At 36.8% G+C, this 12853-nt stretch overlaps 1 protein-coding gene across 3 annotated transcripts in view; it reads left to right on the top strand.

The window, feature by feature from the left end:
• Positions 1–12853, top strand: part of LOC311277930 (actin filament-associated protein 1-like 2) — an 82976-nt gene that overhangs the window by 25774 nt on the left and 44349 nt on the right. For 2 of the 3 annotated variants that reach the window (XM_084388416.1, XM_084388415.1), the window contains exons 2-3: positions 7534–7671; positions 8880–9013. In XM_084388416.1, coding sequence (XP_084244542.1) covers positions 7534–7671; positions 8880–9013 — 272 coding nt within the window. The remainder of the gene's footprint in view (positions 1–7533; positions 7672–8879; positions 9014–12853) is intronic. The other variant, XM_084388417.1, reaches the window with a different exon arrangement.

Here is a 12853-nt window from a genome sequence, read left to right as displayed (position 1 = left end):
TATATTCGAAACTTGATTTCTTAGTGGTTTTGAAAATATTACTATAAATTACAGCAACACCACCCCCTTTGCGTTTCAGACGGGGTTCATGTTTATAACAGTAATCTTGCGGGGTGGACTCATTTAAAGTAATGTAATCGCTTGGTTTTAGCCAGTTTTTTGTCAAACACAGCACATCTAGGTTATTATCTGAAATCATATCATTAACAATGAGTGCTTTTGAAGTAAGCGATCGAATATTCAGCAACCCAAGCTTTATCATTTGCTCATCTGTATTATAGCTGTTTTTTATTTGTTGAACATCAATTAAATTTTTAACCTTAGATAGGTTTAAACATTTTTTGGATTTCCAAAATCGGGGAACAGACACAGTCTCTATATGATGATAGCTAGGTGAAAGAGGCTCTATGTGATGGGATTTATCTGACCTGGGTGACGCGAGGCCGCTAGCAGACGGTTGGTTTAGCCAGTCTGTCTGCTTCCTGACCTGGTGCCCAATTTGTCATGTTTGAGCTCTAAGACTATGAGCCATATTACTAGATAGAAGAGCAGCACCATCCCAGGAGGGATGAATACCATCTCTTTTCAACAGGTCAGGTTTGCCCCAAAAACTTTTCCAATTGTCTATGAATTCTATATTATTACACGGACACCACTCAGACAGCCAGCGATTCAGTGAACACAATCTACTAACTATCTCATCACTCCTGCGAACAGGAAGGGGGCCAGAGCAAATTACAGTGCCTGACATCGTACTTGCAAGTTCACACACCTCTTTAATATTAATTTTGGTGATCTCCGACTGGCGGAGTCGAACATCATTAGTGCCGACATGAATAATGATCTTAGAGAATTTACGATTAGCATTAGCCAGCACTTTTAAATTTGCTTTGATGTCAGGCGCTCTGGCTCCCGGCAAACATGTGACTATGTTCGCTGGTGTCTCTATTTTCACGTTCCGTGTGATCGAATCACCAATTACTAGGGCACAATCAACAGAATTCTCAGTGGGTGTTTCACTGAGCGGGGCAAATCGATTTGTTGTGGTAATCGGAACGGAAGAGTGGTTTTTTGATCCGCGACTAGAGCGATCCCTCACTGTCACCCATTTGCCCGGCTGCTCAGGCACTACTTCAGCTGGAACCGAATCATGTAAAGAGTTCACTATGCTAGGCGCATCCAAAATAGTATCTAAAGCTCTAGCACTCTTACTATCCTCAATTAAAGTTTGGATGCGTGTCTCTAATTCTGAAATCTTCTCTGTCAGCCTAACTGTCTCCTTACATTTATCACATATAAATCCTACATTGCCAACAGAGAAGTCTATGCTAAACATGTGGCATGAAGTGCAGGTGACAATAACAGGACAAGACATTACTCACCGTGTTTGTTGACTGATTATTACTTACCTGAGCTTTTATGAACTCAAAGGCGCGAGCGCGCGAGAGAAAAAATAAATAAATAAAACAGCTGAGCGCACGGGTGGCGCGTTAACAGGCTAGCAGTAGCGAATTAGCGTGTTGTGTTAGTAGTAACGGATGCTAGCGATGTCAATCTGAGATGTTGGGTAAGCTGTATTTAGTATAAACAACTACAAATTGTAGTAAATGATGGTTCAAAACAAAGAAATACGAGGCTAAGACGGAGCTTACAGCACCGAGGCAAACACACTCACAGCAGGCAGCGAGGCAGACAGGAGCAATCGATGGTATTTATTTGAAACAGTGGCTAAATTAACCAAAAATAAATCTTCAACCCCAGACGTTTCCAAGCAGCACAGCAATAATCACTTCTTTACTAACAAGATTGATAATATCAGGGAGAAAATTATAACTATCCACCTGTCTACTAAAGTACCGCATCAGGCAGTGTATTGTAGTCTCCTTGGGGAAAAATTTTATTCATTCATTACTATAGGAGAGGAAGAATTTTCTAACCTCGTTAAATTATCTATATCGACAATATGTATGCTAGACCCTATACCGACTAAGCTATTGAAAGAGATGCTTCCAGAGGTCATAGATACTTTTCTTAATATCATTAATTCATCTTTGTCATTTGGGTAAGTACCAAAAACTTTTAAGCTGGCTATGATTAAACCGTTGTGTAAAAAAATGCAACTTGATCCTTCAGAATTAGTCAATTACAGGCCGATCTCGAATCTACCTTTTCTGTCAAAGATACTACAAAAGGCAGTATCCTCACAACTATGTTCCTTTTTTAGAAAGAATAGGTATCTGCTAGGATTTTCAGTCAGGATTTAGACCATACCATAGTACTGAGACAGCTCTCATTAGAGTCACAAGTGATTTGCTCTCATCATCCGATCGTGGTTGTATCTTGCTATTAGTGTTACTCGATCTTAGTGCTGCATATAATACTATTGACCACAACATCCTTTTAAATAGACTCGAAAATTATGTTGGCATTAGTGGAATTGCATTAACATGGTTTAAATCATAATTAACTGACAGTTATCAGTTTGTAGCAGTAAATGAAGAGATGTCTTATCGATCAAAAGTTCAGTAAGCCGTACCTCAAGGCTCAGTACTAGGACCATTGCTGTTCACTCTGGACATGCTACCCTTAGGAGATATCATTAGGAAGCATGGCATTAGTTTTCACTGTTATGCTGATGATTCTCAGCTCTATATTTCTTCACACCCGGAACTTACCAATTCACAAAATTAACGGAATGCATAGCTGATATAAAAAATTGGATGACTAGTAATTTCCTACTACTTAATTCTGAAAAAACAGATTCTAATTATTGGACAAAAAACGTTCTCAAGTAATAATCTAGAATACTGTCTAACACTTGATGGCTGCTCTGTCAAGTCTTCGTCGTCGGTTAGGAACCTGGGTGTGCTCTTTGATACCAATCTTTCATTTGAAAGTCACTTGTCTAGTATCTGTAAAACCGCATTTTTCCATCTTAAAAATATATCTAAATTACGTCATATGCTCTTATTGACAAATGCGGAACAACCCAGCTAACAATTTTTGGTTCCCATAACGTTAGTTTTTGGTACCCAGAACATTCTCAGAATGTTAGTTTATGGTTCCCAGAACGTTATTTTTTATGGTAACCACCCAGCAACGTTCTGGGAACGTTATTTTATTGTTACATAAAAATAAAACCAAAAAAGAACGTTCCCCTAACGTAAGTATTTGGTTCCCAAAAAAATAACCAAAAAATAACATTAGGGGAACGTTCTGTGTTAACTGGGAATGAGTTAATGCGTTCATGACATCAAGGCTAGATTATTGTAAACCTCTGGGACCCCTGGAGTCAGGGCCACTGAGACCACTGGTCTTGAAACCTCTAGACTTGGGACCTCCCAGACCACCGTACCTTGGGAAGCGGCCTTTGTGGGGAGCTGGAGCATACCTGGCTGCTTCTGAGAGTGCTGCTTTGTGATTGGGGGAGCTGAAGGGCTCCACTGCTGTAGAGCTCTCATTTTCTCAAGGTGGCACATATGCTCCACTAATTCCCCATAGTTCCAGTGGTGGAAATTGCACAGCTTCGACAAGGGAATTTGGGTTTTAAGGCCTCCGTAGAAGAAACTCTTCTTCCTAGTTTCACCATTGCACAGCTTTGATGCTTTGTCATGGAGCACCTGAGCATAAGCCCTGATGGAAAGGTCCCCCTGCACCGGGAACAAGAGAGTTTGTAGACTGTGTTTTGGTTGATGAGGTGGTCCCTCGTGGAGCTGAGCGGAGGAGATTCACTTCAATGTGCTGTTTGCTAGATTCAATTCTGGCTGCTTTGTTCTGTCAAGAACAGAACCCAAGTGCAGAAAAGCTGTAGAGTATTTAAGAGGTTTTAATAAATTTAAATTATTTAAAGGTTCTATTTAACTCCTCACTATTTAACCTTGCTTGCCCCATAAGGCTCCATCTTGGGACCAATCTTTATCTATCTATCTATCTATCTATAGAAATATGGAGAAAAAAAAGGAAATTATATCATAGGGAGGACCCCTGCAGACTCTCATGATTACTGTGTCAATTTCAGTTAGTCTCTTACAATATACCATATTTCATGACAATTAAGTAAATTAAAAATTGAGATTAAAAAAAAAAAATTATCTTGCACACTCGTTTTTGTTATTGACCCATTCACACAAATGAAAATGCCAATCCTGTACAGTTTTCCCTCAAATCTGTGCAATAAAAGCAAGTCAACAGATTCCATCTAAGCTTGCATATCAGTGGTTGTAAATAGAGCTCTCTTCCTTTATTTTTCTCAATCTGAGAAAATGAAGTGAGTTGTGGTGGGATTTACTGCTTTCTCATAGCTTTTTTTTAATGTTCTTGAAATGTTTGTTTTTAATAAGGCTGCTGGGGCATTGTTAGATGTCTACCAGTACTCGCCATGACCCTGTATAAACCCATGGGAATTCAGATGTTTACTCCCTGGAGATGTAGCCACAGCTGGAGATCTAAACCACCACTGCACCCTGCAGACATGGGATTGAGTTCTGAATAGACACAATCAAGATGCTCAACTCTGGTATCCTATTTGGGAAAACAGACAGTGCTGAGAGCAGTGGTTTGCATAGATTGACTGTAAGTTCAGTTTCTGTTCAAGCTCAGGAGTGCATTTTGGTCTTATTTGTGTTTAAATTGACCAACCTTGATCTAAAAAGGAACACTGTTATATTCACATAAACGTAGTGTTTTTTTGTATGTCATTGATTGTCAAAGCTGCTGATTTTCCATTGACTGCAAGAAAGACTCAAAAAGGGACATTCTTTGAAACTGCACCTCTTGAATCCGTTGATCCTTTCTCTGGCAAATGATAAAAGCTCTGCCTCAGATAAGGAACAATGTTTACACTTTTCTTCTCTCTCTTGTGTAAATAACAAGCGCTGGAGAACACTTGCTTACCTAATTTTTCTAGTGTAATATTTAATGCCGCAATTAAGAACGAGTTATTAGACTTCTTGTTATACTAGAGGAAAACAAATATCAAGATTAGAGAATAAAGAAGTGAGAGGAAGAATTAATTAATTTAGAGAAAGGCTGTAAATGTGTGTTCGGCTTGCCTTAACCTCCAGCAGTGGTGTAGCGGACAGGCACGCCGCGGAAACACTCCGGAGCACGGTTTCCACTTGCTTAAATATCAGCCGATTAACCTGCTACCTTAGCATAACATTAACTGATTAGTTTGTTAGCTTAGACAAAAACATACTAGACAATTAGCCTGCTATGGTATCATAATTCTAACGTAGCAGCCTTTGCTACAAAAGGATTATCTGATTATCTCAGGATAATCACAATAGTGTGATTCTTTAAAAAAGAATTGTCATCAAACTTTTTCCTAGAAACAACTAAATTGTTACTGTGTATATGTGTTAAGTTTGCTGTTTCAAACTAGATTGATTGACTGAAAACTTCTATTTTAAAATGAGTAGTGAAATAACACTACCCATGTGTTTCAAAGGCTTTACGTAGGTCTTTATGGGGTTCCCTACAGAGAGCTTGTCAAAGGACCATTCAGCTCTATCACAACAGCTAGCCTGTGTTGAGGTTTTTCACCCGAGATCAAATTGCCGCATTGTGACGGACTAGGAATATCTGACCTTACGATTTAACACTCTTTTGACACACTTTAATAAAATAAAATAAAAATAAAAAATGAAAAAGAAATATACTTTAGCATATATTAAAAGGAGTATATGGAAATAATATAATTTAGAGTGCTTTTCTGACCCACTTAATTAGGACTTAAGTACATCTTCATATGTTAGTCATTATTACTTATATTGTCTTTGAAATATGGTTAAAATGTGCTGTATGTACTGCCAAGCATTTATGGTTAACTAAAATATACTTCAATGTAAGTTCTATTGAAAATTGAATGTCATGTATTTAAATATATTTTTATTTACACATTTGTTATGTTGAGGTTGCAATTAATTTATATTAACTTTAAAAGTAATGTCAAATTATAAATCAAGTACTTTACAGATGCTTTAATATGTTAGTCAACACATCAAAATAAGATCAACACATCAAAACACTTCTATACTTCAAATAAGTCTACTATAACATGACCTAAGCTTATTAAAACAATATTATTCAAACTTTTAGTTTGACATTATTACAAAGTGCACTTTTTAAAAGTGTACTTAAGTGCGTTAAGAAACAGTCATGAAAGTGTAACTTTAAGTACACTTAAGTGGCATTTTGTTTCATTAATATTATATTATCTGCCATTATAGTTAAAAAAAAAAAAGATTTGAAGTACAGTAGAAGTGCACATTCAATACTATTAAGCATACTTCTTTTTCACAAGAGAGAAAGATTTGAACAGGGGTATGCAACTAGGTTTTTATATTTTCTGAGGAAAATATGAGTGACACCTACCTGTGCACAAGGTTGTAGTTGGTCTGAGTGTTTTTTTAACATGTTGCTATGTGGTTTCTTGGTGGGTCAGGTCCATAGGTGGTTCATGGTCCCTATTTCATAGTTCAGAATAAGTTATGTGCTGAAGTTTAATGCTTTAAAACGTGTGTGAGAAAGAGTGAGAGAGGATTGACTGCAGCACAAAGGCCCACTGATGTGTCTCTGTGTAATATACACAGTGTGTGGAGTCTCTGTATGTTTACTGTGGTGAGGGCTTGAACAGTGGCCTGTTTGTCTGTAGCCAACATAATAAGGATAAGACAGAGAGCAGGCTTCACTTTAAACCATTATAAAACAGGTAAAGGCCTCTTTTCCTTCTCAAGTCATCAAATATCACAGCATGATTTTACAATTTCAGCTATGCAGGATAGGAGAAATTTGTTTAATTCAATAATAAAATAAATAATTTAGGGCCACAGTAAAGGTAGAACTTCAGTGTGTTAGGGGCACATGTGCTGATGTTTGTGTGGATATTAGTCTAATGTGATGAATGGGTTCGGCTGCAGGAATACACTCTTATAAAGTCACTTTAGTAAATAATTCATAGCAATATAGAACACACTTATTCAGCTTAGGGTATAAATAAACCAGCAGTTTAGGAGCCCTCCGCTTCGGTCATAAAATCAGCTGTTAGATAATTCAGCATGACTTGAGCCTGTTTACTGTTGTGGTTTAATTAATCAATCACTGATCTCTCTTGAAAAGATTGAACTGTAGTTATAACAGGTTAGTCAGGCAGATAGTTAACTTTTCTTCAAGCCTTCATCATCTGTTTTTGCTAACTGAATTTTAAAAGTCTTTTATGTATAGATTTTATTGTTTTACCTTGGTCCCAGGTACAGACTTTCAATCTAAAACAAAGAAAAATCCATCATATATTCATCAAATATTAATACAATTTAAAAGTCATCACATTGCATAGTTAAACATTAAATAATCATAAGCAGTGTCAGTCTCAGTGCTTGAGATATGAGACTTCGATGTATGAAGACAAATAGAAATCAAGGATTTTTATACTGAGTAATTTCCAATCAAGCTGTTATTTTTTTAATTATGAAAAATGTGAAAAATCATTTAATTGTGTTTATTGATGATACATATGTTTTCTTGATTTTGTAGTGCTGGCTCGGCTGGTTTCGGACCTGCAGGCGTTCTTGCTGGTTCTGGACAGTGAGAATCTCAGTTATATTGCTCAGGCCCAGAAAAAATCCATCTCAGAGCTGCTATATAAACTACAGGACAATAAGGACACACCAGGTAAACACTTGGTTATATGAAGTAAATGTGACTGTATATGTAAGTATACACTGCCGTTCCAATGTTTGAAGTAGGAAAGATTTTTGTAATGTTTTTGAAAGAAGACTCTTAAGGTCCTTGCACACTGAGTCCGAATTCTGAGTGAAATTCTCATCCGAAATTTCCCCACGTTAAAAATAAATACGACCTCACGTTGTGTCTATCACATTTACACACTGCCTCAGAAACTCTAGTCCGTCATAAAAAAATTCAGATTGGGTTTGATTTTCTGCGTTTTTCACGTCCGTAGCAAGCATTTTGAGAGGTGTTTTGACAGTTCAGAGCCACAGAATGCCGAATACGAAAAACCGCATACTAAAATTTTAGACTCAGTGTGCAAGGACATTTACACTCACCAAGGGTGTATTAATTTGATCAAAAATACAGTAAAACCAGTAATGTCGCAGAATAACTCTAGACAGGAGATGAACTCAAATGCTGGGTTTATTTACAAAATAAAAACTCATCTATAAACTAAACCAAAAGAAACAAAAGAATCCAGGAAGCAACAAGGTCTGTAGTCCATGTAGCAAAACATTGACAGTAGCAGACTGATTAAATTCCACCGTACAAAGAGTGCTCTTTTGTTAAAGTCCCCCTGTAGTCAATAATTTTATCCCTTAAAACTCATCTTTGATCACCAAAATGACACATTTAAACTTTTTCCTAAACTTCTAAGCATATTAAAAACACCACATTGACATATAAACAATATTAAAAGCTTGATTTTCAGCTTATTAAAAAAAGCTTTAAACATCCCATATGTGGGCTATTACTGCAGCACAGCTCCAACAAAGCTGTCATGTTTTATACAGTTTTTATTTTTTTCATATCTGTCTGGAAACACTGCAGATCCACCTGCAGCTGTAGTGATTGACTGAACTTTACCCATTTTGCAGGATAAAGAGAGTCAGTGGAAGGTCATGGTAAGATTGGGGGGGACAGATGTTCAATTCGAAGACCGTTACTCTCATATAACCTATATAAAAACGTCATCTTTACCACCATATCTTAAGACTTTTATATGTAAATGACTTCTGTTATGGATGTATAACGTCTTCATACTTCAGTTTATAGCTCCACTTTGGGTTTTGGGTTCTTACAATTTTATGAATGTTTATATAATATAATAAATTACAATTTTATGTGTTTAAATGTTTTATTTTTAGTAGAGGATGCAGAGTACATGATTATGAACTGTCCTTCTGGAGGCCCCAGTGATCTCAGGGAAAGCACTACCGCTGAGGCTCATTTGACAGAGGAACCTATTTCAGTCACCTCTACTGAGCGACTGCAGCAAGGGGTGAGTCCAGCCCTCATGACTCTATGATTTGATATAACACTGAAAGATTTATTGACGTGGTATGAGCTCTAAATAGAATGTTACAGCTTTAAGTACTTGCTCAAAGAAAGATTTTTGTTTTGTATGAAAGCCAATATTACATACGAGCAAATATTATTTGAGTTGGTATGGACCCTGTTTACTTTACTCTTTCCTCAGTCTTATCGTGCACCATTTATCTGTTCATAGTCAGTTTTCCAAATAAAAAAAATTATTTCTAACCTTTCATCACAATGTAATAATTGCTCCAGTCACAGCACTAGCCTTTATTTATTTTTCAGCCTGCTCCTTCTACTCAGTCACATAGAAACCACAGCTAGCCCTACATTTTAATATTTAATTTTTTTATTCTTATTTTATTTATTTTAAGTTTAAGCGTTTCATCTAATATTTACATTTGATTTTTTTTTTCAGCTTAAATAAAATAAATAAAAACTATTATATATATATATATATATATATTTTTTTTTTTTTTATAGTTACCACTTATTAAAAATATTAAGGACAATTTGTTATTATGAAAGCATCATTTTATTCAACAGTTTAGTTATTCTCTATGGGTGCTTCTCAATCGGAAGGCTACAGTATGTCCTAGACAGGCTGCGTATCAAGGCTGCCAAGTCATCAAGTGACGTCAAAGCACATCTCAATTTGAAGTATCCTTGGAAGGCAGCCTTCGTTTCGCGTCCTTCATTTGGCTTATTTTGAAGAATGCATCACACATATCCTATGCGCCCTCTAGTCACCCACAACTATTTGAGCACATTCAAAGTCACCAATTTTTTTTGTTGCAGAAAATGAATCTGTACTGAACTTGTCCAATTTCATTATTTAATAATAATTTAAAATCAGAGATGAAAGCATTGTGTCATGGAACAGAAGAATGCAGACAATGGTAAAATCCAAACAGAGTTTTTGAGACACACACGCCTCACAGTAAGGTAACTGGAAGGCTGGCTGGATTGAAGATAAGATGAGATGATCACTGAGGACTGAGGAAGACCGAAGACTGGACAGTTCTAGATGGAATCACACAGGTTGGTAGTCGGGTTCGTGTTCAGGGTAGAGTGATGAGACCAGATGCTGATGAGTGTGTGAAGCAGGCTTAAATGGAGTGGAGCTGATGAAGGTGATTGATGGCAGGTGTGGATGATTAAGGAGAGTGTGCAGGTGGGAGCCAGGAAGGATCATGGGAAATGTAGTGCAGAAGTGACTTGTCTTGTTACTGAGGATTGTGACAGTACTCCCCCTTCCCAGAAGGCGTGACCTCACAGCTTGATGAGGTCAAGCTGGTTGCTTAGAAGGCCGTGGATATGGTGCAGGGATGCTAAAAGAAGTAGGTGAAGGGATGGTGATCGCAGGTGGCGGAGGAATGGTGACAGCCTGACGACGAGACCCTGGCGGCAATGATGATAGCTGTCTGGCACAGACCCAGAGCCGACAGCCCAAGGCGGATCCCAGGGCGCAGATGGAGAGCCGATGGAGAAGGAGACTGGCACAGGAGGCCTAGGCGATGCCGAGGCGACAATCATCTGAGGAGCCAGACTACCCGAGGACTGAGGCGATGCCAGTGAAATGGAGGACTGAGGCGTACCCGAGGGGAAAGGAGGAGACTACTGCATCCATAGGGGTGGAGGAACTGAGCATAGCGGAAGATCCGCAAGTCTGTGGCAGAGGTGATCCCGGGGAAGTCAAAAGGCCTAGGCCCTAGGGTGTCTGGTGACGCCGAAGGTGGGGGGAGCCAAAGTAGGTGATTGATGGCAGGTGTGGATGATTGAGGAGAATGTGCAGGTGGGAGGCAGGAAGGACCATGCGAAATGTAGTGCAGAAGTGACTGGTCTGGTGACTGAGGATTGTGGCATTATGTTTTGTTGTAAATCAGTCATATAATGCTAAATTGTTCATAATGTAAACCACTGGGAGACCACAGACAGTTGTCATTCACTGTATTGTATTAATGGAGAAGTCAGTTAATATAACTATTTTTAATATTTCATATTTCCTAAATTCATTTTAATAGTATTTTCCCACCGTCACTATAAGGGTACAAAGATTTATAATGTAGCCATCTCATTCTAGCATTTAATGGTGAGGAGGAGTCTAACCTGTTACTTTATCATTTAATATAACACTGATGAAACACTGTATGGATCAACTAGCATCCAGGACTGGAACTATTCATTTATCATAGATTCATAGAATCTATGATAATGTAGTTTCAACGTAACTTTGAAGTATCATTCACAAGCAGCCAACTACTGGCCTTGGTGAATGAAAGAGTTATTGTCCAACAGCAAAAGTTTTATTAGTGTCAAGTCATATGCTTGTCTTTTATCACCCTGAGGTAGCTTTATATTATTACAAATTTAGAAATATTTTTTCTCATAATGTTGTTTTACCATGCAAATCAACGTTGTGACATATGCCAACATTGTCTAAATGGACACCCACTGCCAGAAATCAAAAGCTATTTTATGTGTATGTGGGGGTATTTGAATCACAGTGGAGAATTCCAGAAATGCATTATAATGATGTCATGTACTGGTAGTAAGCGCACAACGTAGGAGATCCAAAGAAACACTTTATTTAACAATACTAACACTCAGGATATATCACAGAAATACACAACCACGTTAACTCAAACAATACCGAACAAGGAACTGATAGAACTAAGGCTTTAAATACACAGGGAAAGGTAATTAACAGAATTAGAAACAGATGTGGAACTAATAAGTAACTAGGGAAATTAACAGGCAAAAAGAACTCCGGCAAACTGTAAGAGGGAACAGAATGAAAACAAAACCAAAACAGAATGAGACCGTTACAAATGTAACGATTTACAAGAAATCAAAAATAACATTCCAGTGCTTCCCCCTGAGTGATTCATGGTTAAAAAAACTACAATAGCAGTACTTGCTTCAAGGACAGAATCCACCTCCAAATTATGAGTAAAATTAATTTTAATTTGTTGTAAGAGTAGGGGATTGTGTTGTGTGCACACTTTATTTAATTTTATCTTTATTACAAATTGCAGCATCATACATAGTTTAAAAAAATTAAGAAAACAGACTTTAGTTAATTAGTACTGTCACAACCAGCATCTACAGCTTTTACCTCAATGGATAATTTTTCCACTTGAAATTAACGGTCCCTCTGTAATTTCTTGTTTGTTGCTTTATGACAGTGGTCTTGGACTTCTGTCATCTGCTTGTGTGATCAGTCATTTCTTCATTAAAAAAAACTTTTCATAAGGAAAACATTTATTTGGATTAAAATTATAATAAAATAATATTTCATTAGCAAAAAGCAACTAAATCTTTTTTTTAAAGGGATCTTTTTTTCAAATCTTTTTATATATATAAATAAATAAGGGAAAATGTACAATTCAAAAGTTTGGGATCAGATTTTCTTTTTTTTTCTTCTTTTTTTTACATTTTTGAAAGAAGTCTCTTATACTCAACAAGGCTGTATTTTTTTGATACAATAAAAACAATACAATTTTAAATAATTACAATTTAAAATATATTCAGAATTTTATGAATTTTATGAATTTTAATCAGCCATTACTTCAGAAATAATTTTTATATGCCGATTTGCTGCTCAAAAAACATTTCTTCTTCTTATTATTATTATTATTATCAATGTTGAAAACAAAAATGCTGATTGATTCTTTTTTTTTTTACAGTATTTTTTGATGAATAGAACTTTCAAAAGAACAGAATTTATTTGAAATATAAATCTTTTGTAACATTATGGGCCCTATTTTAACGATCTGAAACGCAAGTATCAAGCGCGAAACGC

This window comes from Rutilus rutilus (genome assembly GCF_951802725.1).
Source record: "Rutilus rutilus genome assembly, chromosome: 19".
Classification (NCBI taxonomy): Eukaryota; Metazoa; Chordata; class Actinopteri; order Cypriniformes; family Leuciscidae; genus Rutilus; species Rutilus rutilus.
The sequence above is the reverse complement of the archived record's forward strand: the minus strand, read 5'-3'. Positions and strand labels throughout refer to the sequence as shown.